This window comes from Morone saxatilis, unplaced genomic scaffold (assembly GCF_004916995.1).
Source record: "Morone saxatilis isolate NCDOM2014 unplaced genomic scaffold, NCSU_SB_2.0 Contig12, whole genome shotgun sequence".
NCBI classification, from domain to species: Eukaryota; Metazoa; Chordata; class Actinopteri; family Moronidae; genus Morone; species Morone saxatilis.
In genome coordinates, this window is record NW_023339674.1 from 21,855,004 (window position 1) to 21,882,565 (window position 27,562).

The 27,562-nt window shown below is 41.3% G+C and overlaps 3 protein-coding genes across 4 annotated transcripts in view; 2 read left to right on the top strand and 1 right to left on the bottom strand.

The window, feature by feature from the left end:
- The first annotated feature begins 160 nt into the window (after positions 1-160).
- On the top strand, positions 161-16,531 carry LOC118321447 (cadherin-24-like). Its single transcript, XM_035652765.1, has 14 exons — positions 161-231; positions 2,730-3,054; positions 6,868-7,162; positions 8,156-8,275; positions 8,606-8,773; positions 11,233-11,414; positions 12,118-12,374; positions 12,471-12,687; positions 12,748-12,891; positions 13,312-13,429; positions 13,568-13,876; positions 14,017-14,209; positions 14,325-14,724; positions 15,668-16,531. Exons 1-14 carry the CDS (start codon positions 161-163, stop codon positions 16,529-16,531), a joined length of 3,663 nt encoding a protein of 1,220 aa, XP_035508658.1.
- A 3,454-nt stretch (positions 16,532-19,985) lies between these two features.
- Positions 19,986-23,917, bottom strand: cltrn (collectrin, amino acid transport regulator). The gene is made up of 6 exons (XM_035652823.1): positions 23,618-23,917; positions 23,202-23,260; positions 22,820-22,905; positions 22,537-22,653; positions 20,557-20,751; positions 19,986-20,467 (listed from the first exon to the last, which is right to left on the bottom strand). The coding sequence occupies exons 1-6, from the start codon at positions 23,682-23,684 to the stop codon at positions 20,341-20,343; spliced, it is 651 nt and encodes a 216-aa protein (XP_035508716.1). The 5' UTR covers positions 23,685-23,917; the 3' UTR covers positions 19,986-20,340.
- A 2,696-nt stretch (positions 23,918-26,613) lies between these two features.
- Positions 26,614-27,562, top strand: part of reps2 (RALBP1 associated Eps domain containing 2) — a 23,099-nt gene continuing 22,150 nt past the window's right edge. For both annotated transcript variants that reach the window (XM_035652673.1, XM_035652674.1), the window contains exon 1: positions 26,614-26,994. In XM_035652673.1, the coding sequence (XP_035508566.1) occupies positions 26,803-26,994 (192 nt within the window). In that variant the 5' untranslated portion in view covers positions 26,614-26,802. The remainder of the gene's footprint in view (positions 26,995-27,562) is intronic.

Below are 27,562 nucleotides of genomic sequence, written 5' to 3' on the forward strand. Positions count from 1 at the left end.
AGTGTCAAAACCTTGAAGACAATGAGGTGACTGATGTGCTGAGTACAGGACGGCCTCTCCTCACCAGTCTAATTTGGAAGGACTTAAGAGATTTCCATGTGTGCGCCGAGCAGGAGAGAGGCAGTGAGAATGGATGAGAGGTGTGCGAGCATTAAGACGAATGGCTGAAGTAGAGAAAGCCAGAGATGCTCAAATGGAACAGAATCTGTCCACGGCAGCCCTCCTCCCAATGTACCACCACATCACACTGCCCCCCCTCCACCCACCCACCCATTCCCTCTCTGCCTCCATCTCCCATTTTTCCCTATGTAAAAGGCCTGACATGCACAGGCTATTTTTAATAAAAATGAAATAGCCTTGTTGCAGTGAAGCGACTCGATGCAGAGTGAAGTGAGACTGAAACAGCGATTTGCAATTTAGAGCTATGTCACCACTCATCATTCCATTCTGAGCCGGCAACAGCAAATCGTCCTCACGCTTTCATCCTCTATCCCTGCCTTACATTTCACACATATCTCATACGCACTCATACTCTAAAGACTTCAAACAACAGTGAATGACATGTACTGCTGGCAACGTGGTTTCGGAGCAAAGCTAGCAGGGAGAAATGTAAGCCGTGTGAGCTCAAGTCTATGCTAATACACAATAACTGAGGAAGACAAAAGTGTTTTGGATGAACCACTTCTTGTATTCTGCTTGATTTAAGATGATGGCAAACAGATGCAGATGCTGAACATGAAGCATTACACGCAGCATGCTGGAATTAGTATAATTGGTGTGCAAAATCAAGGGTGAATTTCCTTTAAAGGGGAATTCTGTAAAGGGATTATTAATTACTTTTTCTACTAACTATGATCAAATACTCATTTTTAATGTGTTCTAAAGCCTACTTTTTTTTAAAGTAGGTCAGTATATGGAGTGAAAAAGAGAACATTGATTCATTTTTGTGTGTCCTTCCTTTCATATGAAGCATTTCTTTTGGATATATCAGAAAATGTTCTGGTTCATATTATACAGTGCCATCAAAGGCCTGTGCATTACTATACAGTATGCCCACTCTGTTTGTGCTTATTTGCATCTAAATGAATCACAGCATACGTTTCATTTCAGTTAGCCAGACCACAGACGAGGCCATGAACTTATCATTTATGTTCTTTAGCTACAGCATTGACACTTTGCTTAGCATAGCAGGTCGTGCGCAGAAATCCCTTTAGCTTTTTTAGAACTTCTAAATCTCTTTAAAAGAGATTCATGAAAACTTTATTTAAAATAGTTTGAAGCCCACATCCCTGTGAACCTATGACTCGTGCATTGTTGGACTGTGTGTGTGTGTGTGAGAGATAATGCTTGCCTCCTTCGCGTGCATAAAGTTGAAAAACAGATGTCAGAAAATCGACATTCATTGCAGGAGCTAGTGAAGCAGAGTGATGGATGCAGGTAAAAGGTGGATGGAAAAACTGCGATCACACAGTTTCAGTCTTGTTAAGCTGCTGACACTTTTCAGTACATCAAATTTCAAAGATCAATGGTCGGGATCTGACTCAAATACTAACGAAACTCAGATCATTAAACTTTTGGGAAACGAGGACAAGTCATTGATTGAATTATTTATGAGGCCAATTAATCTCTTAAGGGGAACTTCTTTCACTACTGGGCATTGAGGCATGGGGAGACCATCTTTAGGGATGACATCAATCACCTGATGTCCAGGCAATTGTGTGTGACAAGGAACAGTAAAGTACCTGAGCTCCACCTTGCCGCCAGGCCCTCGGGCTCCAAATTAATTGAAAATTTTTAAGAGCACACTTAACTCTCTGACAATGCCTGAGTGATCAATAACAGGACTCACAACCAACAGCAACGAGAATGATACGAATAACAGCATCTGGTATAAAGGGAATTCTCCTCTTTAGATAATTTCTTATCAGACCGTGATGTTCATAGTTTCTGTGCAAAACTCGCAGCTATTTTTACAGGCGCTGGCAGAGAGCTCCGATTAGCAAACAGAGATGTTCAACAAACAGCAGGAGAAATCTACAAATTTGTCTGAAAATATCAAACATCCTCTTTATAAGATAATGAGTAAGATGTCAATCTTTGTCTTTTCACTTCTGTATCTTGAGGCGCTTGCTGCCTATTTTAATGAATATAGTCAAGATCACACTAATTATGTCTTCTCTCAGGTGATCCTGTGCAGCATGTGTACTGAATGGGAAAACGTGAGAAAGGAAGGTGAAATGAAGACTCGCTCTGGGGAAAAGAAACCCGAAGCAGGAGGAGACACACAGTATAACAACACAAGATGGACCATCATGAGAATCTGCGTCTGATCAGCCTTTCATCAGTTATTCTTTGAGACAAACTGATCACATAATCTCAGCAATGGCAGCACATATTCTTCTTTTTCTTTTATTCTGTAAAGGGGAAAGAAGTGGCATTTCAGGGGCTCTTGGCCTTTTAGAAGAAGAGCAAGATTTGCAAGTAATATCAAGCAAAAGACAACAGGTTTTACCTCATCCAGAGTCCATGGACAACTTTCTTGTGCGTTTCAAAGAATTGAAAAGCCCGCTTCACAATGCAAAGGATGACATAAGAAACCTGCCGAAAGTGGCTTTTAGACTAAATGACAGAAAATCTAATGTTTTTGGCTTTAGGGATAACACAGAAAGGCAAACAGACATTCTTAAACATCCTGAATCTGCTGTTAAATCCGTTATACCTAAACATAGCCCTGAACTCACCCTGAACCGCGAGAAAAGGAGCAATTTGACTAATGGAGAGGTTGAAAGTGTAATTAATGCTCACAGTCTAGTGCCGAGTTCAGAGGAGGAGTACGCTCTCCAGCCTAAGCTCCATTTGGAGACAGGTGTCGGTGACGTTCTGCCTGAGAGGACAGGGGGCCGCTCTAAATGGGTCACGCAGTCTGAAGACGGCCGGTCGGGGCCATACCTGCTGCGAGAGGAGCCTCACTCTCGCCACCGGAGGAGCTGGCTCTGGAATCAGTTCTTCGTGATCGAGGAGTACAGAGGGCCTGAGCCTGTGCTCATTGGACGGGTAAGCTGTTGGTCACAACCAGTCAGCATGTGAATAACCTGTATATAATTGTATGGAGTTACATTTGTGCCACGTTCCTGAGAGCCCAGTGGGACATTTTGAGCACAGGAAATGATTTTTACACAGCACATAAAATATAGAGGGGATTCATTCGGTCAAACAGACATCTATTCTGCTCAGTGCATTTATTTATGTGTTTCGTAAATACTAAATGTATTTTGTGAGCCATTATCCACATAAGTGCACAATGATATCCTCTTTAACTCAGTTAGATTTAATTCCTCTCTCAATCTTCCTGCTCTGTGTGCTCGCAAACCCTTGGACACTCGCCACAGTGTCTGTCTTGCTCTCGACATCTCTGCTCTTGCCTGCACACTCCATGGATGTATTATAAGAACTACATACTGGACTCAATCATGGCGCCCACTCACTTGAATTAAATCTGCTTGCCGAGCGCATAAGCCAAAAAAAGTTTTCTGGATTCCGGGTTTGCTTCCTTACGGCTCACTGCACTTACGCATTAGTGTTTCTCTCCCTGGTGCCGCCCTCTCGTTCCAGCTCGTCTCACAGACCTCACAATGGGATGACTTCAACCCAAATAAAAAGAGCTTTTCTAGGCTCTTGAGAAGTTAACAAATATTATATAAAATGGATGGAATCTGTCCATTTTACAGATTTTTCCTTTATAATGGTGGTCTAAGGGGAAAATGTAGCACAATTCCAGCCAATCGAAATTTTGGCGTAGGTCAGCTGTTTTGTCTCTAATAGGATTGCTAGATTATCGGCTACTAGGGGAGTGGGGAAGCAGTGGAACAATTGCTGTGATGGCCAGCTCCACAGGCCCACATAAGTAGTTCATGCAGTTTAAACTGTTTTTGGTTACATACTAGTTTTATGCAACTTTATCAATTTCCATTTGTCAACCAGTTAGTCTGTATTTTATTTAGTTTATTAGCTGTCAGCCTTGCTATATCAGTAGGTTCCTAGCTAACGTCTGCCACACGTGCAGCAGCTAGCTAAGCAACTGGGCTCCCTTGATGATTGGGAACTACACAGCCAAGGTGTTATAATCATTGATGGAAAAGTTTTCCACTAATCTTTTTTTAATTTAATAAGTAAAATAAATAATAATAATAAAAGTACCGTAGTGAAAAGTGCAGAGCCCTGAGTTATGTTTAATTTTATATAGCTAGGTGACTTATTAATTACTATTCACCACTTTATAACCTTCAGCACGTTGTCCAACAAAATCATATCTTAGTTTTAGATTTATGTGCATATTTTTAACTCGCACGATCACATCGTCCACTTCCATTCATCACTTCAGCAAGGGACAAAACAGAGGGCAAATGAGCAAATTCTTCACTGGATATTAGCAAACACATAAACACATTTATTGAGGATCAAATAGATTTATTTTCTTGGTGTGATAATAATTCCTCTGCAAAATCTAATTTGTTTTCTTTGCAAAAGCTCTCAAAATGTCCTATCGCATGCTCAGGAACAAGGCACAAATATAACTCCATATAATTGCAGTGTTCGTGCAGCAGTCCCCCCACTTGTCGTGTCACATACTTGAGTTTTTACAGTCGCCACACCAGCAACCTTCAACTGCTGTCGGTGTCGCAACACAAAACGTGTCTGAGATGATTTAAGCCACTGCACACCTGAACCATTCCGATCCCAGGGGTTTACTTGTAGCATTTCACAGTCAGGCGCTCCACACTAATGCAGCTGCTGGCAGCTACAGTATACTCAGAGTAGGATTATATCAACTGTAACGCTAACAGGGAATGCAGCCAGCCACTTTGTAGCTAGCAGTATACTTTATAGTGACAGTCTAGATTGGATTCTTACCAGTGCAGTATACACCTCATAAATGTTTAATCTTCCTCTCTGGTTGTTATTGATACAGTCAGGGAGGGGTGTTAAAGCAATGAGTAGACACACAAGACTGCTCATTCGTCTGCAAGCACAGTCTTGATGTTGATACTCGTGTAATAAAGCATCCTTGCATTGCGAGGGGGTTGGAAGCCCATTTTCTCTCAGATGCAGTTCAGTTTGTTTGCCAAATATAGAGATTATCTATTCAAACCCTCCGTCGGTGCAAGGTTTCAGGTGAGTTATCAACAGTTCAAATCATAGGTGCCTCAGCCTGTGTGAAAAAGGGAAGAATTAGGCTGCCAAAGAAAGCAGTGTGTAGATATAAACCCGGAGGTGGATGTACTGCATGAGTGAGAGGAGGGGAAAATTCAGATTACAGAGTAGGAGAGAAAGTGACAAAGCAATTGGAAGAGACAATTTCCCCTTTTTCCAGCTTTGTTTGTACGAGGCGGATAAATTTCTTCCCCACCGTGAGAGTGTTTTTCCATGCTGACTGAAGCACAGCAGGACTGAGCCAGCAATTAGACAGTGAGGAGAGAAGGGGCTCGATAGAAAGAGAGAGGACGGAGCGGGGGAGGGTGTGGGGGGGAGGCAAAGAGCAGGGGAGCGAGATAGGCACAGACTCTGACAAAGATGTCTCTCGTGGTGAAGTGTGGGATCAAAATCGAAGCTAGCTTTAAGGAAGAAAGGAGGGAGAGGGATGTGGGTGTATGGATGAATAAAAAAAACCCAGAGTCCCTTATCTAGCAATTTGTAGGGTATGCTATCATGAGTTTCTATAATCCCCAACTTTATCCTCCAAGACACACACACCACACACACACAGGATATACACTAATCTTATATTTTCTCCTGGTCTTTGCCTGCATGCTGTGCAGTGTGCGGGGATTGCACTTGCATGAACATGTGTTGTTAACATGTGTTATGCTTTCAAGTAAGCATCTGTCATGAGCACAGAAATGATTGGACTGATTCTACACTTTCATATCATGATGGAGGAAATTCTGTTTCTCTGTTGCATAAACAAGTTTTATGTAACAAAATGAATGTGCCTTCAAAATTCATTTTCTGTAAATGTGTAAAGAGTCATTGTTGCAGCCAAATTCAAGTTGAGGCTTTAGTTCTCATGAGTATCTAAGGTCCACAGCAGAGGTTGTGAGTAAGCCTTGTGGATTATGAACATGTGCAGATGCGCCTTAAGGGTAGAGAGATGTGAAGGTTCCTGGTCAGAAAGCTCAGTGTGGTGAAGGCTGAGTAATCTCTTTAGCTTTCTATTTCTGTGTGTTTGGCCTTTTACCTATCTAGCACAGACTAATATCCTCTCTGCCATTAAATACCAAACGAGTATTCTGCACCAGAGACAGAGGGAGAGAGGGGGGAATGAGAAATGTGAGCAGATGGGCATTCTGTGTAACCGAGGTAACTTGATGAAAAGAGAGAGACGCAAGGACTGGAGAGGTGGTTTAAAAGGTACAGGGGAAGTCAGGCAGATGGATTTACAAGAAGGGCGAAGAAGGGACAGATGGATAGGAGAGACAGAAAGATTTACAGATGGATACTGCCCGTGTTTACAGAATGCCTCTGTGAACATACATATAAGACATGTGCAGGGCCACTGTCCACATTGATGTGGTTTTGCCCTTAACAATCCCCCAATGGCATGTTTGGTCCAGTGAGTTAATTAGCTGTATGCATCAGTACTCATCCTGGTCCCTTATGTATCTTCCACACCTGGTGCCAGTCATTTCAAATTCACTGAGCGCATTCCGTCTTAACATAAATTGCCCATTTCACATAGCCATGTTTGCAGTATTTGCCACACAAATAGATAGTGTTAATGAGCGATACCTGCATCAGCATACTGTGTCTGAAAGTGATGTTGCCTGAAGGTTGTTACTATAATTTACTCTGCATGTTTTTATTTTCCAGCTGCACACAGATATGGATCACGGAGACGGCCGCACTAAGTATATGTTAGAGGGAGAGGGAGTGGGCTCTGTGTTTGTTATTGACAGCAACACAGGCAACATACATGTCACCAAGTCTCTAGACCGCGAAGAAAAGGACCAGTACCGTCTCATTGCAACAGCTACAGACCGTCAGACTGGCCGAGCCCTGGAGCCCTCATCTGAGTTCATCATCAGAGTGCAGGACATCAATGACAACCCACCTATCTTCCCCAATGAACCCTATGTTGCCATGGTGCCGGAGATGGCCAACATAGGTGCAGCTCTAATACAATATTGCAATTGAAGTGATACTCAACCCAAAACCTGCTTGAAAATGCTTGCAGTGTTGTCCTTAATGGGGAGCAGCGGTTGTGGTCAGCTAGAATTGAATTAGTTTACAGTGGATTCTGATGGCGATCTTATTCATTCATTCGCTTTTCCAATTAGATACTCTTTACTGTAAACTGAGAAGCAAACTGAGATCTGGACACTGACAAGTGTAGTTTTAATTTTCCCATCTATAAAATATGAGTTGTGGGACTTTTTTTCACTCCACTGTAATTTTTTTGATGTTGATGTAGTGGATACATTTACACTAAAATAATAAGTCATTTTAGTACAATAATAATATAAATGATGACAATGCTAACATGCAAATGTCCATCATGTTCTCTATCTTGGGTTAGCATGCTCGTTAACCAGTATTGAAATTGAGAGATATGTTCACATTGCTTCTTATTTTAACAACAGTAAAAAAAAACTACCATATATGCAAAAGAAAAGCATCACATCTGTGCTTAAGTAATAACTGAAAGAATTCATTGTAAAAATAGTTGCAGATTAATCTTCTGTCCATCAACTAATCAAATAATCTGCAAATCATTGCATTTCTAAGCCTACTCTTGCAGTGGAATCGACTTCCCTGCTGTCCAAGCACATTATCAGTATCTTGCAAGCAATCATACCTTTGCCAGAATGGGGTTAAATACAGTGCTCCTAGCACAGCTCCAGAGATGCAAGGGGAATTTTTCAACATAAAAATGGGCTATTTTGTCTAAAAGATGAATGTTTTGAAGATACTATGCATTCAGATGGCCCACAGAGAAGTGCATTATCCCTTTAATCCTACAGCTGTAAGTACTTGGTATTCAATAGGCAGATTTTGGGTGTAGTATCACATTAAGCTTATGAACCATCCAACAGATTTAACTACTATACTGTGACAGGGCATTTGACTTATCACCTTTGTCGCCTCCTCACCCTCACAGGCACGTCCATAATCCAAGTCACAGCCAGAGATGCTGATGATCCAACATATGGAAACAGCGCCCGGCTGGTGTATGCCATTACTCACGGCCAGGACTATTTCTCTGTGGATCCTCAAACAGGTCTGGCCAAAGCCTCACATGAACCACAAAGCTGTTAACCATAAAATGCCTCCCTCAGCTGATGATTAGACTTGATACATAAATCCCAGTGGTCCGGTTAGAAATCATATGTTGCACCATATGTCTAACGTGGATAAGGACATTTTAACTCAAGTTTTATATGATCTGTTCGGGGACAGAAGTGGCCTGGAGTCATATGATTTTCAGTGTCCTAGATCTAAAATGTATGCATCTGGCTCTCTTTGATGGTGATTTCCAGAGACGTCGTGTCACTGTGAAATCTGTTGCTGTTGTGATTTTTGCTCCATGACCCGCACTCCTCTCCACCAGGCGTCCTGCGGACAGCGGTACCTGACATGGACCGAGAGACTCGGGACGAGTATCTGGTCGTCCTCCAGGCCAAAGACATGGGAGGGCATCTGGGCGGATTATCAGGGACTACAACCATCACTGTGAAGCTGACTGATGTCAACGACAACCCCCCTCACTTCAGAAGGAGTAAGCGCTGCTGTTATCAGATCCCCACTTAACTGTCGGCTGCTTTCAATCTCTGCAGCTGTAGAATGTGTGTGTGAGTAAAGATTAAAATGATTAAACATCTTGTAATGGCATTTGTGACAGCAGTCTGATATGTTTTGCCTCCTTTGGGTCCTAGTTGTCTTGACAGGTGGAAGATAAGATATAAGCTCTAAAGCAGCTGAACAGCTTGTCAGTCGGGTATTGCTCTTTTATGTGTTACACTCTTCCTAATCATTGTTTTTAACATGAGTTGGAATAACATAACCTTTGCCAAGATGACTGACATTAACATTCATATAAACACTCCCGTTTGGTCCCTAAGATTTAAATGGACTGTGCCTTGACGTAGAAGAGTGAAAGATCATGTCCGCTTTCTCTTATCCAAGCTTCTCCCTGTTCCATGCTATTAATATTTCATCTTAAAGTTCAGTGCTTTCTGCTTCAATAGACAGTAAAATCACTGCAGAATGTGTCTAACACTTTGAGACATATACTGCATTTCTCTATATACTACCTCTCCTCTGTTCGCTTTTCCACCCTTCTTCCCTACTTCTTCTTCCTGACAGTCTCTGCTTACTGCCATTCATCTTAATGTTTAAAGCCCCCTTTCCTCGTCTTGATATATTGGGCTGCAATACAGTGCTTTATAGAGGCAATTTAATATTTCCAAATGCCAGCAGTGCTTTATTTATTTACTGCTATCTGACTATATCTTCCCTCCCTCACCACCTCTATTCAAGGTCATTATTTTCTCTTTGACAATAATGGCACCATTTAAGCAAACGGCTCATTTAGTATGCTCTTTGAATGCGAGGGGTGTGGTTTTTAAATAATCTTTATAATGTGGAGGATCTGAATGATTAACAATCAGCAAGGTAGCGCTGCTCTGATTAGATGAAAGCGTTTCTCTGAATTTGAAGCTTGCAGCATCACAAGCGATGTACAGGTCATTTTTTGACCTCACAGATCTTTGACTGCTTAACAGTAACATAAGAACAGATTAACTCAGTTGGATAACTCTTGATTCATAAATGATACAATGAAACAGATAATTATTAATTAATTTGAAGCTTAAAGTTATATGTACTGTATGTTTGTAATGTAATATGATTAATAGAGTTAATTCCTATACTTCTTACTTCTTATTACAAAGAAACTAGGGCAACAATTACTAATTGTTTCCATTATCAATCATTTAGTCTTCAAAAATGCCCATCACAAGTTGCTAGGATTTAAAGTAACATGTTTAGTTGTTTAATTTATCCAAACAGCAGTTAAACCAAAGATACTGCATTTATCGTAACATAAAACAGAGTAAAGTAGCTCATCTTTATATTTGACTTCTCTATCAGTTGCAATTTCTGCATTGTAAATCAATTATCGAATAGCTGTTAATACATTTTCTGTCAATCGACAAATTGTTATAGAGCAAAAAGAGAACATTTTAAAAAATGCTAAGCCTAGTCTGAGTATCCACGCTTTAGCAAATACTATGATGTTCACCATAATCACAGTGCACGCACAATGCTAGAAAATACCGGGCACAGTTAAGACTAAGCTTAAGTTTGCTTGGTTCAACAGAAGTCCATTCTAAAGACTGGTCTTAGCAGTTAGGAACAGGCGTTGTAAAGACCAGTTGGTGCAACCTGCTCCAGGAGACCAAAGTGATGTCTTTAAATTGCCTGTTTTATCTGACCAACACCCACGGATATTCAGTTTAAAGTGTACAGTATGTGGCTGAAATCATTTACAAATGAGGGCTTAAAATGTAAGCATGAGAGTGAGAGTGTCTTAAAAAATGCTCATGCCTATAGGGTTACTGGACGCTGCAAATGTTCCTCCTCTCCCTTCTGGCCTGAAAGAGATTTCTTTCTGACACAGCTCAAATGTAAGAGAAGAGGAAGAGAAATCGAACTGTCAAAATGCCGAAACGCATTTAAAAGTTCAACCAAAGTGGATATAAGACTTTTGCAGTCTGAGTCATATTAAGTGGGTAACTTGAAAAGTTTAGTACAAAATACTGTCTTTGTGTTAAGATCTCTACACTGCAATTCAGCAAGAAAAACATGTACATTCCCACAAAGAGGGAATTCCTCACCCTGATGACTGTGGACTTTGTCCATCACCTCTTTCACTGGAATTGCATTAGGAGGGATCTCTTTACAGCCAATATGTGCAGCTGGAGTGATTATAGTGACTAATAACTCTTCCAGTGTACGTGCATATGGGTATATGAGTAATATGATATATTAAGATAATCTTGAAAAAATGTGACCCAATCCTTAAAAAATGGTCATAAAATATGTGAATGAAAGCCATAATAGCCGCATGCATTATGTCGAGAACTATTTTTTAACACAGAATTGAGCCAGACACCATCCGGCTGTGGAGGTTATTTTTCCACAGCGCTATTATAATCATTGTTTTCTTCTCTGCAGGTGCGTGGTCATTCTCTGTATCCGAGCTAGCAGCACCAGGTGTGGAGGTGGGCCGTCTCACTGCCACCGATCCCGATTTGGGAGAAAATGCACAGCTGGAGTTTACAATCCTGGATGCAGAGGAGGCCGAAATATTCAATCTAACCAGAAGAGACCAGGAGGCTGTCATTGTGCTGAACAAGGTGAGTGGTAAGACGCAGGTACAAACAGTCTGTGTGAACAGCACTTTGATTCATTACGAACAAAGAATTTCATTATAGCCGGGGACATGTAGGTGGTTTTGCTTAAACGCTCACATAATGAGAAGAAAATATTGAATGTCGACATTTCAGGAGATTAAAAGAATTGCTTTGGTCTGGTATTGCAAATGAATTTTATTTGGCAATTTAAACATTGCATTATTGCACTGAAACACATTCTGTTGCTGACAAGTTCAGATTCCCAAGACTCTACACAAGCAATTAATGAATAACAATGAACTAATAAGCAGCCGGTGAAAAATCGTATCTTATTTGAAGTGAGTAGGCCATGTTAAAGGCAGCCAGTGTGAATTTGTCTTTTTACTTTTAATGGTTTAACAGCATTGGGCATTCAAAGATAATTATTGCTCAGTGAAATCTTAAATTAAGTGGTTGTGGAGGGTGAGGTAGGAAGAGGCTGAAGATTAATTATCCAAATTTTAAGAAGTAACTCCAAATTGGAACATTGTACGTGAGTTATATAGAGCGATAAAAAACGAGTGAGGAAATGAATGAATAATGAAGCACTGTATGGGGGAAGAAGTATACAGCACACTGTATATACAGTACATATAAATCATATATGAAAGTCTTTCAAATAAAGTATAGCCTACAGATTGAGCCTTTTTTATTCTTCACCCAACAGCTGCTGGATTATGAGACCCGCAATTCATACACTTTCTCTGTGGAAGTGGCCAACCCTATAGTGGATGCCCGCTACCTAAGGAAAGGTCCCTTTAAGGACCAAGCAACAGTCCGGGTCATGGTCCTTAATGCTGATGAGCCACCGCGATTCTCCCAGGCTCGCTACCATCTGGACGTGTCTGAGAACTGCCCCCCTGTCTGCTCTGTTGGCCGGGTCTACGCTGTGGACCCAGACACAGGACAAAGCACCAACATCAGGTGGTTATTACACCATCACTCACTCATTTAGTCGCTCACTCTGGGCTCTCTTCACTATCTTTTTCTTCCCTATTCGTGACTTTTTCTGTATCTCAGGTACTCCATCGATCCCCAGTCAGACCCTGAAGCTCTGTTCCGCATCGCCTCTGACACAGGCTTTATCAGCACAGTGATGGAGTTGGACCGTGAGCAGGAGCAGTGGCATAATATCACAGTCATTGCCACACAGAGGGGTATGTCAGCCCTTCTGCCCTTGGGCGCAATGAGCAGCAGAGCTTACCAGAGTCATATTTCACCGAGAGCACCACCCGGGGTTGGGAATACAAAGTGGGGAGTAAAAATGATAGAAACTCTGTGATAATTTCACCATTAGTGTCGGTTTCCTTTTCTTTCAGACAATCCAAATCTTGTGTCAAGGGTTGTGGTTGCCATAGAGACACTAGACCAGAATGACAATGCGCCGGAGTTGGACAGGCAGTACACAACGTCTGTGTGTGACTCCAGTGCCCCTGGTCAGGTCCGTTCTTGTTTTGTATTTGTGAGGCTGATTGAAATTGAAAACAGTAACTCTGGATTAAATGCATTGTTATTAACAATGAAATCCATTATACAGAAAGTCAATTACAGAATGTAAATCCGTTGCATGGCTGTTGCAGAAAATATGCCGATAGTAAATAGTATCAAAAGGGGGGGGGGTCATTTAATTAACTTTAAATCTGTTAATTCAGAGTTCTGCAGAGTTTGGCTGCAAGTTTCTCTACTTATATCCACTTGCAACCCCTCGTCACATGTTGCATTTGTCAGCAGTTCCTCTATTGAACCTTTCATTTTAATAATATTTACATTCCTGTTAAGGTAAAACTTAGAGAAATGTGTATATGTATTCATACATACATATGTATATATGAATAATTTCATCCTGATCTGTGTTGTGCAGGTCGTTCAGGTGCTGAGAGCCATTGACAGGGACCATGGAGGGCAGGACACCCCGGTCCACTTCAGCATCCCTCCAGAGTCCAGCTCTGCTCTCAACCTCACCATCCGGGAAACTGGAGGTTACAATGATTGGCTCTGTTTTTCTTTTTCATGTTCAATCCACAAACCATGACACCATCCAAAACTGGTGCGAGCCTGTTGTGCAGTGACCGTGTTTGATGTGTGTGTTCTTTTGTTTTTTTCCCCCGCGTTATCAGGTGTAACAGCCAGTCTGGTGCTCCAGTCAGCCTTGGAGCCCCTCCCTGGCTTCTCCTCATCCTTACTCACCCTCTACGTGCCAGTTGTACTGCGCGACGGGGCCTCGGGACTGACCAACACTGGCACGGTCACTGTGACCATTTGTCCCTGTCTGCGAGGGGGCATGCAGACAGAGGATAGGGGGAGACAGAGGGACAGGAGATGGGAGAGACACATGGTTTGTCTCCCCATGCCGTCCGCCTCTACGTCTCTCATATTCAGTTTGGTCACCTTACTGGCCATGCTGGCTTGTGTTACCACTCTGCTGGGTAGGTTCGACCGATCCTCTGAAGTCTCTGAAACACTAATATGTATGTAATACGTAGTTTGTGACTTTTCGAAAGATGCTGAGCGGAATGTGTCGCATTCTGAAGACCATGTGGTCATGTGTCTCCTCTTTGCCCTTTAGTGGTGTGTGCACTCTCGCTGTCATTGCGCCATCAGAAGCGAGACTCCCACTCACCCTTCGAGGAGGATGATGTCAGGGAGAACATCATATCCTATGATGATGAGGGGGGAGGGGAAGCAGACACCGCAGCTTTTGACATTACAGCGCTGCAGAGCATGCACAGAATACAGCACATGCACAACAACAGAAACATGTGAGCTGTTCCCAAAAATAAATAAAAAAAAGTTTATCCTTGCGATGGTGGCTCATGGGAGCGTGTGCGTTTGTGTGCGAGTGTGCGCTTCTCTGACATTTATCTCTTGGCACAGATGGTACACCCAGCAGAATCCGCCAAGGGCCAGGACGTACAGCTGGAGTCGTAACCCGCGCCCAGGCCTGGACCCTCAGCAGCGGCCGGGCTCCGCTCCGCTCTACGGACGCCTCTGCTATGGCATCCACACGCTGCCTGTTCTCAGAGATTATCCAGCCGGGCCACTGGAGGCAGGTCTGCAGCTAACGCAGCTGACCCATGGGCTCACTGGAGGTCATATTGGCAATTCCCTTGTCATCCAGAACCAGAGCACCTTTGAGCCAGTGCTTTGCTCTCCTGAGATGAGCCCTGGTTGTTACGAAGCAGAGCACATGCTGGCGAAGAGCAAAATCACAGACAGAAATGAAGGCAGTGAAGCAAACGCTGCTGACTCTAAAGAGAATCAGGATCAGGCCAAGGTCAGATTATGATACTAACGGATAAAAATATGTTGCAATTACAAAGAAGCAAAGAAAGGCCATAATAGAATAATAGTGTTTCTCTATAATACACTAAAATATTCATAACTAAATATGCAACAATGTTATTCATCAGAAACTTAGTCAGTGTAACAACCCACCATCTGTCATCAGGTTCTGATTAAAACGTTGCTGAGTCCTGATTGGTGCACAGATGTACGTGACATCACTTTTTTTTATGTCCCGTCAGAAGAGCTCAGACAAAATGACAAAATGGAAGAAAATAAGAGCTCTTTTAGGATCCCATCACTCATAGTAAGTAGCCGGTTGAAGAAAGTCTGACAGTAATTTTAAGCGGTGGGATGTTAAAAATTTGATTACAGGATAATGACTTAATGTTGTTTGTTTGTTTTGTTTTTTTCACAAATTAAGAGACAAGTTTGACAGATAGTTAAAGTGTCCAATATTCAAAAAGCTATATTTAAGTTCAAATCTGGTTGCTCAGAATTGATTCAGACACTGCAGCTTGTGTATTGGGTTGGGGGCTTTTTTAAAATTCAGACACCAAAATTCTAAATGAATTATTCACTTAAACATCCGCCTTGTCTACCGAGGATACAGAAAAGAGTCGGAATGGAATCGATCAGACCTCTGTCCAGTCAGGTTCAAGTTCTGTCAGTTGCCTGATGCAAGAAAAAGAAATTCATATAAGCGAATTCGAATTTTGTACCTGAAGGTTTTGTCAACCTCTTAAAAAAAGTTTTTGCAGTTGCGAAACTTGAAATTATCTCATTCAAACCACATAAACCACATTCATTTTTATTAGCAATTTTTAAGTTGATTGAAAGATTTGAATCATTATGGCCTTTTTTTGCTTCCATATGATTATCCCTGCAAATGTGTCTGAATCATCTTATATTTCCCTTCTTCTTCTCTTTTTCAGATAAACGCAGAAACGGAGTCGACACCAGCCAGCAACGCTGCAAATCACTGTGACCCAAATGAGTCTTCCTTCCAAAGTCTCACCAGCTCCTTGTCAAACCAGCAAGAGGGGCGACCGGGGTCATCGCAGACTCAGATCAGCACTGGAGCCACCAGCTGCACGTTAGATGACATTGATACTGATTCCTCCATTCGCTCCATTTCAGAGCAAAATTATTCAAATGGCAGTCAGATCACCTCTGTGAACCCTGCTGTTTACCTGCCAGGAGACACATACAGCATTGTGGGCTCGCTGAATCCAAACAGCAGAGGGACGTGTATGAACGGGACCAACGGCAGCGGGTTGTACCCAGCGGGAGTGCAGCTACTGAACATGTGCAGACTCCAGAGAAAGGATTTGACCCCACAGCCACTGCCCTTACCTGGGGGGATGTTTGGTAACAACGGAGGCTGGTTGGCAAGCGGGGCGGAGCCTGTTAGACCTGAAGCCTCCAACCCGCAGCCTCTCCGCATGGAAGACCTCCTGAATATCCGTCTGGATCAGGTCACCTTTGACCTGTCACAGCCGCCCTATGACTCACTGCAGACTTATGAGTTCGAGGGCCGTGATTCAAGGGCTGAGTCACTGAGCTCACTGGAGAGCGATGGAGAGAAGGACGACGGGCGGGTGGTGGGAGGGATGGAGGAGTTAAACCAGAAGTTTCAGAGGCTGGTGGAGATCATCAGAGAGAGGGAAAAGGAGAAGAAAGCAGAGGGAGGAGAGACACGAGTGGCCGATGGAGGGGAGACTGAAGAGGCTACTCTCGATGAGACTCATAAACAAAAGGAGGACAAAGAAAAAGAACAGCAGAGATGGGATTTCTAGACTGCAATGAAGGAAGTTAGAGAGGAAAACTCACATGACGGTGATGGATTTTAAACACAGCAGGGGTGGAAAAATACACAGCCCCTGACAGAAATCATCTTGTTTCCTCCCCTGCTAGGAAAAATCCAGGAGGCTGACAGTATAGTCCAGATTTGTGGTGGAATCAGTGCACAGTGTTATAGTTTTCACCTCGCCTATGTTTATGAAATGCATATGGAATTTGTCACTTTTCACACTGCTCTTGTAACTGATATGAATAATGCACTTGGGCTTTGAAAGCTAAAGTTATAAAAAATTAACTTTTTTGAAATATTGATTCTGAGCCCTGAAAGCTGCATTGTTAGAAAATAGGCCTCATCAAATATTGACCAGAATTGTGATATTTAATATTGATAGTTTAATAGGGGCACGCTCACTAGGATTCTTTGGAATTTGAATGAGACATTTGCATTTGAATTGGAAAGTTTTCCAACCACACAAGCGTACAGCAATGTAGGCTCACACTGCCACGTGCTCACAGAGCCCCTCCGATGAGTGTATACATTTGTATTCTGTAGCTCTGTAGAGAGAGTTAAACTCCGGCGAGTAGTCACCATTACGGTAGTAGAACCTGCTCACTATGCAATTTGCACACAGCTAGAAATTATTAGATTGTCACTGTCAAAGATGTTGTGAAAGTACAGTAAATAATGTCCATATGTAGATAAATATCAACTTCTGCTTTCAAGAGTGGACAGTCTTTTGGGAGGGGGGTCTTTAATGGGATCCACACAGGAAATTAAGCATCTGATTGTCAGTTATTAAACTGTTGCAGACTTACAATATACAATGTTCCCCATAATTTCACCCACACAAGATTATTTATAATTCACAATTGTGTTTGCATTTGTGTTTGCGTCTGCTCGTCCAGAATTATCTCCAAAGGCTTGTTTATCTCCCATGTTTTAAAGAGACAAAATTAGGCAAAAGCCATTATGTGAGGCTGTACACACCGGCATTGTTCTTGTGATGAGTCCAGAACACAGAGGCAGCAGCAAAATAATGATTATTTCAAGATGTGTAATGTTATTCAGGCAATCTGTCATTTGACAATGACTCATTTCTGTAGCTATTTCAAAGCTCGCTTATTTTTCAGAAGTTATCCGGGTTAGTTATTAAAATAATGACATTATTTTCAATAATATGATAAAAACGTATTTGACTCTCTGCAATTATTCCCGCTCTCTATCTTTCTCTACAGTGGGAATTTAGGCCTTAATCGGCTACCCCTCTAACAACATTGCTATGCTTTCAAACTAAATGTGACAGAAAATCTTTGGAGTCCTGACAAGAAAAATGAGGTGTAAAAAAGGCTTGACTCCTCAGGCAACAGAATGAAATGCCGAGGAAAAGGAGTGGGATATTACATGATGTGCCAAATGATAACTAGTCATTAACACGCTGCATATTGTCAGCACACAGTGGGTATCTTCTGGAATAACACCAACTGCGACAGAAATATCATCGTACAAATGATTAAGACACGAGACATATCGTCACCTAGAGATCAGGAACAGATTTAATTTAACAATGAACTAAATATAGACAAGTTAGAATGAGAAAGACTTTCTGTATTACCACTTCAAAAACAGTTAGACAAAAATAGAATAACAATGAATTAAAATATGTTTGAAATTGAAATGTTTAAAAGTCATATTGCCATTTACACACACTTTAAAGAGTGCCAAGAAGAGTGCTGTGAAGTAGAAAGACAGCAGTGTCTGGCCAGGCAGCAGCAATTGACAGTGCAATGGTGCCACCTAAAGTTAAGCAGATGGATTGCTTCTTTGCGTCGCCCAAGCAGTGAATTGCAATATCGCAACACAGCAGCTGCAAATATTGGCACAAAGAACACAACAGAAAATAGATTCAGCTAGATACAGGTCATAGTTCAGTTTATAAAGGCGAATGGCTGGTTTCATTCATTTAGATTTAAAAAAATAAATTTATTAGGGCAGATTCTTGCTGCTGTGGGACACTGTCACTGTTTATGGCTCACATCCAGTTTGAGACTTCAAAGGGAGCTAAGGGACTGTACAAAAATTATGGGGGCGAGAAAAGAAAAAACAGCGCTTAGAAGAAAGAAATGAGAAATAAACATAGTTTTGTGAAGCAGAAACATGTTTCTTGCTCTTCTATCCTGTAATCATCTCTGACCCTTTAGGTTGGGACCCACTGATGCAGTAAGAAACTGGGAGCTGCAGAAAGTGTTATTTAGGGACTTTACACAAATTATTTCAAAATAATATGACATTATTGAATTGGTATAACTCACAGTGCACAAAGAATTTTAAATGGTGTACTCTAATTAAAACCATAGCAGAATAATCATTTTCACGTAGAACCAAAATTGAACAACGGGAGTGAACATTATATCTTCAGAGAGCGCAATATCTGTTAGCCTACTCTAGCTCCTACCTTTATTTTATTCATCCTAATTAATCTTTTCTGAAAACAGAACTACAGTAATGTAATTAGTTATGTTAAATCTGTCATATGTTGACAACTGAATTGGTCACAACCATCAGACAATTGCAAAGACATGGGGTTGCAAGTCAGCATGGTTTCATTTTAAGGGGTCACAAGCCAAAAAGGTTGCGTAACGCTGGACTGAAGCTCACAGAGAGACACAAGAAGCTTTTTTTACTGTAACATCCATAGATAGTGATTTACAGGATAAATTACCTTTAGAGGGACTCTATGAAACAAGATCTAACCTAACCAAAGCAGAGACATGGGGGACGTAAAGGACATAATAGTGAGCATTTTATGCCCTTATTCAAAATGCCCTGCAGGAGGCAATATAGTCAAACATCACATTTAAAACAGACCACAGTTTGGATATAATCTTGAAACTTTATACCAATACTGAGTACAGAGTTTTCTTGAGCATTTTGATACACAATTATACGAAAATTCCCCATACATGTCACCATCAAATCAGACCTTCATCCGGACCAATAAAGGCCAACAAAGTACCAAATTTCATATACTGATAACACAAATCTCTGCGTACCAGTATGCTGTGCTGCTCTGACATAACAACTCATAAATGTATCCAGCCATCATGCTAATGAGCTTGAGCACTGCTCATTTAAACAATAATTGCATTTTGCCACTTAGGATTTAATTTAGGCACACTGCTACAACACTGTAGCTACTGCTGACTTCAGGGGGCTTTCCACTGTGATTCTGTAGTCTGGAAAATGAAAGAGGGTGGCAGCAAGCAATGCAGCAGCAGACAATTAGCATCTAGCAGCAGACATCCCCTCTGGGCCCTCGATTTGATTTGATTTGATAACTTTGAAATAAAACAAAAATGCAGGTTAAATATAGTAAGCAACTTGTGTGTGGCCTTGCAATTGTTCCCCATTTGAAAACTACACATATACACATTATATCCACACACATACCCTCTTACACAAAGATCTTTAATTGTATTAATCATATATCAACAGATAATATATACATTTATTTGGAAAAAGGAAATACTGACGTTAAAAATTTGCAGGTGCTTGTTTCTTTTTGAGTCAGCAGGTAATGACAGTATAGAAATATTCAGCAGTGAAATCTCCGAAAGAAAAAAATCTAATCAAAGAAAATCATGAACATGTATTAAATCCTTTCAATGACAAATTGTACAATAAACTACAACTTAGACAATGATTTTGCAGATTTAATATTACAGTGCAACAAAAGTCCACCTAGAGCAGCTTAATAACCTTTCCCCCATCTTTTTGCGTACACGGAAGAGTTTTTATAGACGTGTTTTACATCTGTGTGAGTCGCTCATCATCTGAGAATGACATGTTGTAAACCCCCTCTCTTGTAGAGCCATTTTCCACTGCTTTCACCCGTGTCTCTTCTTCATCCTTGTCCGTTTCCTCGTTCTTTTTGCTACAATAAGAAGCCAGAAACATGACTGTCAAAGTTCAGTAATCACATTTACAAAATTATACATAATGCACCTCCGGTCACCTGCTTACCATTTCTTTAGGACCAGAGGGGACACCAGCACAACAATGATGCCAGCACCCACAGCACCCATGACCACCCCAAACACAATGAGCCATGGAGGGGTGTCAGGGTTGACTGGTGCTGCCAGGGTGGGGGTGATGCCGATAAACTCAAGAGTTTTATCAGTTAGCAGAAAGGCACTGTTGATGCGATTTCTGGACTTTCTATTGGAAAAATAAAACATTAAGATTTAAATGAATGTAATCATTAAAATACTGACAATTCTCAGCCCAACATGTGTCTGTTGTGTGTCACATTTTGCTGCATTGTATTGATGCAACAGTGTGCCACTGATGCTTAAACTGATGAAATCCTGGAAGATGCACTGACTCCTCAATATCTTAGGTCTACCTCAGGCTCTCCTCCCAGTGGAAAAAAAACCTGGAAAATCTCCAAAGGTACGAGGCCAGGAAGAATCCACACAATTAACAGTGCAAAGGAGGCGTGTCTCAATGCACTCGTCCGCTTCTGAGATTCTTAATCACCTACAGTGAGGCCTGAGGAAAAACTTCATCTCTGCCACATGAATCTGTCATCCCCAGACAAGGGGAAGCAGGTGAGGGTTGCAACAAAGATTGACCTGCATAACGTCTGATTGCCGCTTTATAGCACAGCACTCCATTCACTCAAATCTCCAATACTATTACAAAGCCTGCATTACAGCAGTGGGCTTTTCCTTATGTACTTTCACTGCCCCCAATTCTACTTTGGTTTCAGGAACTACAAAACTCATGTACAGCAGATTAGTTGATTCATAGGACCCCTCCATATGTAAGATGGTACATAAAGTGTTACACGTTTTAATAAAAATGTGCTGGGTATGGTCAGTTGAACTATTTAATGTTGAGATTTAGCTTTGAGCTGCAGGTGTAGTAACTTGCCACTCTCTTACGTGAGACTGTGACTTCTGAAGGAAAAAAATAACAATTTTGTCTTTCTTAAAATTCATTAAAAGTCTAATTCACAATACAACGCACCTTTCAGTAGTTGAATTCATAAGCAAAACAATAGACGACACTCTTGCTTAATACAGTATAGTTCTGCTGCTTTGCCAGTGTTGCTTGTTCTGGTAGGAGCTTATACAGTATGGTGGCTAATTTTAGCTAATGTTGCTAATTTTAGTTGATGTAGTAAAATAACTCATGAATTGACAAGCAATACAATGCACACCAGCTTGATGTACTTTACTCAGCTGTTTTTCACTTGGTCTGTTGACCAGTAGTTTGTGGTGACTAACGTTTGCTAATATTAGCATACTTTAGAGAGGATATTGTTGTGTAGCTGACTTAGTTTGTGTCTCTAATTTTACTACTGTTAGGCTACACTGTGTTTTAACGTTATCCCACAATTGTTACTAAATTGTCAAGTTACATAGTCTCACTTAAACCAGCTGACCAGGGTAACATCCCATAGCACTGCACAGCGTCAAATCAAGGAATTTTATTTTTGGAACTGATAATTATTCTCTAAAAAAATATTGTATGATCAATATGGTTGCACTTAAAGGACCAGTGTGCAGATTGTGCAAGTGTCAGATTACAACTAACTGAACACCACTGGTGTCTGTATTTAACAACCTGGGAATGAAAACAGTCTGAAGTGTGTAGGAGAAAACTAGAGTGCATGGCAGTTCAACATGACCTGCATCATCTGTAGATAAAAATGGTTCATTCTAAGGTAACCAAAACAACAATTCTTTATTCATGTGATTATACACATTACTGCCAATAGATCCTCCTAAGTGTTACACACTGGACCTTTAAAGTACAACGATCCCCGACAATGCCACTAATCCACCAAACAGAATAAAGTATCAAAACCAAACAAAAGAAATAAATGGATCAGTGACTCTAAATGTTGGAGCTGAATGTGAACTCTTTGTGGAATAGCCAAAGGAAAAATATTTCCATGTGAGGATTTAAAGAATAGCTGCAGTGTCATGTGATTACCTTATAGCCTCTTCCACAACTCCTTTATCAACCAAGCCAGACGTGTTCAGTGGTGATGTCACCACAAACCAGAAGGTCACTCTGGGAGTCTCATCACATACGATAATGTTTGACACGCTGGTGAAGTTTTAGAAAACAATAAAGACCACGTCAGTAAAACGTGAGTCACTAATTTCATTATGTGATAGTAAAAATAGATTATATTATAGTTATTGTTTTTAAAAGTATTCTTGAACTATTTATTGTTTTGTTTTTTAAATCAAACACATAAAAGTTTTCTTACTTAAATTCCTGGCCGTTGAGGTGACTCCTCATGGCAAAGGCCAGAGTTGCTCGGAAAAGGAACATTTCATTTTCATTCCAAACATACTGCAATAACAACCACAGATCGTGTGCCGTTTTCAGTGAAGGCCTTTAAGGTTCATTGGTCACCACATGGACCTTGTGCTCATAGTAAGTAGTCACACACACTTTTTTGATTGAATTTTCAGCATATTAACATTCATAAGAGTAGCTACAGTTGATGCAATAATGATCAGTTGATTATGAATAATATGTACAGTATTAAAACAGCATATAACATAGTAACACTTCAAACAGTTTATTTATGATCTGATGCTTTGATTGTTTTGTACAGGCAGATAAATAATTAAATATATACATACAGCTTCATCCCCCAGAGCAGTTTTGATGCTGATTCGAACTTTGTAGCCATCTGAAGCATCTATATAGATAAAACATATTCAAATTCACTGTTATGGAAATTTATCATCATTTCATGTAAGCTTCATCTGTTATAACCACATAGAGTTGTAGAAAGTCTACCATGTGTTTTGGAATAAATGTTGATGTCAAATAGAGACTATTGTTATGAGGCAAACATTTGAGTTATGTGTCTAATCCGACTTTGTTTCAGATTAGAAGCTGCATTCCACACTCGACAGGCAACAGAGAACTACATCTAGACCGGCTGCTTCACTGCTGATAGTATATAAGTAGAAATACAATGTAGGATTAAATGTGAATACAAAATGTCTAACTATAAATTTGACATTTTAAAGTATTAAGCCTGGTCACTTACCTGGTTTACAGGGCTGTTCTGCCAAAGCAGATGACAAACAGAGCAGGATTAGGATCTTTTCCAACATTTCCCCAGAGAACAAGAAGCAAAACACTTAAATGCTGCAAAAGCTGTGACAGTCCCAGTGAGCAGTGATTTAAGGAGGTCAGCAGAGGAATGTCACTGGATAAAGCTTGGGTTTAATGGTTAAGCTGGGACACACCTGAACTAAACAATCCTCTTCTTAAAAAATGGCTGTCAGACGGGCGGCCCTCCCTCACTGTACAACATGGAAACTGTAAAGTGTGTGCTGCAGGGAAAGTGCCATACTGTTTGTTCAAGCTTCCAAGGAACCAGATAGGTTTGCTAATGTGAGAGAGGCAGACCTCACAGAGAAAAAAACAGAACGGCTCAGTCTGCTTCTGTTTACTCAGCACAGCACACTGTGTGACCTAGCCACACAGGGGTGGCAGGCAGGCACCTTTATATTAAGTAGCAATATTTTTTCTTCTTTTTGTGGCATGAAAACAGAACACAGCCCATTGTATCAAATCTATCTGACAGGAAAAAGAGTAAAGCATCTGACCATATCTGCTCATTAGTTAAGATATCAGCAGCAGTTGCATTCCTTGGAGGGCAAACAGGTTACAGGATGCTGACGGTATGCACTAAATTCAGATAATGAGCAAAACACTAGTACATGTCAGACTAACCAGTTATTTTGCCTTCTTTAATGTGTTGATTTTCACGACAGGTTGTACTGTACATACTCTGTGTCTCTCCTAACATGGTTATCAGGCCTAACCTGGCTTTATTACATGAGGTACATAATAAAAAGGAGAATAATTTCAACCAAATCTCCCACAGTAGATCCAGGAAGCTCCATATGCTCAGTGTTGATTCATGATTCCTCTGTTCTGACATTCACTGGACAAAGGGGAGGGAAGCTTTGACAGACTATAGAAAGACAGATATTTAAGGTTAATCATCCATTCTGCCCAGAGAATCAGGCCGGCAATTTGGTTAATTGTTCAACCAATGTGTAGTGTTGGATGCCTGACAGAGCCTTTTTATAAGAGACTAAGTTGACACAGGGCACTTGAGCCAAAGTCTCCTGCCAAGTTTGCTTTTTAAGTCTCTCTCTCGTGATAGCAGATTGTATCTACCATTTAAAACCCAGGCTGACCACACTAAACTGGGCACTTCTCCTTCAATGAGCGATCTTTTGCTCCCATAAAATGTCATAAGTGTTTTTCCATAAAACAGACAACACCCATGCAAACAATATGAAAACATCTTGCTGAGATTTACAATACAGTACAAACCCAGTTAAACCGCTCCCCGTCAAAGTCCTGCTTTATCGTTCTTTATATGGTCGGTTACAGTAAAGAATAAAATAAAAACACTATGTTGTTTCATGCTCTGCTGTTTTCTCTTCCGCTTATGTAGAGAAACATAATGGAAAATCTAAAGTTCTGATAGGACTTTGGGGATATCTCATCGTGTGAAAACTAGTAAATCTTACACTTGGATTGCTCCCAGGGGCGGAGCAGACATTGTAAACATTCGGGGTTTAGCAGAGATTTTTTTCCCATTTACGGCGGCTATATGCACTATTTTTCAAGCTAGTTGAGACAATAGAATGAGATAGTTGCCCAGGGGAAACAAATCATCCTGTAGGGCCTGCATCATATTGTGTATCAAATTGTTCTCCAGCTGTCTCCATCATTCTGAAACAAGAACACAATAAACGCTGAAAATAGCAAATTTTCGTTCCTGCCACCTAAAAAGAGACAAAAAATGTCCAGCAGTTATTTGTTAAAGTTACATAACATAGGTAGGGTAGGAATCTGGCATAAACAGCATTATTAATCTTGAAACCTATTTTTTATAACTATGTTGGAGCAGAGTTCACAGAATGAATGTTCAGCTGTGTGTGTGTGTGTGTGTGTGTGTGAATCCATACAATAATACTGTAATAGATGGTGACGTTTCCCAGTAATACTGTAGAACCTTTGCTCCATTGATTTTCCAGTGCAGTCAGAGAGACCCGGGGGAAATGACACAAAGCTGTTTTACACAAATCATTTTAAAATTGTAGAGAATTTGGGGCTTTTGAAAAAAAAACATTCACAGCTCCTTATTGCCCCAGATTCGGGCTCTGCAAAAGGCTGATTTACATCAACTACTTCTGCTGCAGACCACAGACTGCAGACATCTTCCTGAACAGATGATGGCAGCAGAGGCACTACAGTAGAGGGGCATCAGGCCCTGGATTTAAGAAAGCTAGACTGAATTCAGGCTATTCACAACATCTACTATTTGATGAGCAACATGCATTATTTTTTCTGAAATGTCCAAAAAATATTTTAGAATGAGTTAGTAAGAACTACTTTAGAACACTGACTGGTTTGGTTTCAGTGCTGCAAGTGGAGCTACAGGTCCTGTAGCACTGATGATGATGATGATGACAATGATAATTTGGTAACTCTTCTGCAGAAGGACTTTTGTTACTTAAAGTACATTTTGCTGTATAATACCTCTGTTCCCTCTCCTCCGGCGGGGGTTTTAATGCAGGATTTTACTTGAAATGGAGTATTTCTACAATAACTTTTACTTTAATAAAGGATCTGAATACTCCACAACACGTGTGAATGAACACAGTGACTTCCAAAGTGGGATCCTCAGTTTCCCTGGGGTCAATCACAGATTTAAGGGCTCCCACCAAGACACAGAATTGTATTTATTAGTATGATGAAGCTGATCTGGATTTTATTTTAGCCCCCCTCCCAACTTGTATTATAAAACACAACACAATCAAACACTCAAGAATAATAATCTTCAGAAAATGATCCCCTGGAAAATACAAAAATCAATATTACAGTTCTTGCTTTATTATGCGCTGCTAAGACAAAGCAGCCCCTTATTTCACAGACAATGCCTCCCTCTTCTTCCTGCGCTCTACCGCCCCCAGCAGGCTCAGGCTTGTACTGCTACAATCAGCCATAATAGGCAGTAGGAGTGGATGAGCCTGAGCCGACTAGTCAGTCTCTCCCCACAAGGAACACTCTTGTCGGAGGTGATACCACCCTCCTCCTGGCTGAAAAAACAACAGAACCCTCCGCTTCCGACTGGAAACAGGAGCCGGTGTCCGGAGCAGGATGTATCGATCTGTTTGCTTGTAGCGCTCCTCCAGCGGATCCTCCATGCGCCAGGGAATGGATCCGGAATCCGGTGCGGCGTCTGCGGGGAGTTTCATCTCCCTGAATGAACATGAGCAGAGGTATTACTCAGGTCTCCACAGCCTGTGCCAAGCTGACACTGCAGGACAACTGTCGTCCGGCAAAGTGGCGGAGCTGTTCAAGGCGTCTCAGCTACCTCCTGAAGCCCTGCATAAAGTGAGTGTATGGCACATCTGCGCCTGCTGCCTGCTCATCACATGTTATCTGGTGTGAACGGGGCTGAGAGGGAGCTGCGGCTGATCAGCAGACCGAGCAGGGTCCAGATGATCCGCCTGTGGTGGGCTCCAGTGTATGATCGTGATATTTGCTTTGTGGAGTGTGTGTGTGTGTGTGGTGTGTGTTGTGGTAGGTTGGTGTGTGTGTGTGTGAGAGAGAGAGAGAGAAGAGAGCTTTCCCCACCCCCCGTCCACATAGGAGGGCAGCCCCTTTACTTACTGCATTAGCTGCACATGCACTGCATCTGTAGTCCACTATTCTGTACGTTGATCCACAGGAAGGAAAACCTGTGTTTTACAGTGACAATGTCAGTATCTACTCAGGTGATTTGTGATGAGTGTGTGAACTGCTGTGGGCAAAATGCTTTCTCATGTTTCAAGGTTTGTATTGAAGCTTGTGTTCCTCCTCTGACACTTAAAGTGAGGTCTGAACATCTTGAAGGACGTTAAAGTGTTTTTGCATTACAAATCCCACTGACCTTACATTAGAGCTAACGATTATTGTCCTT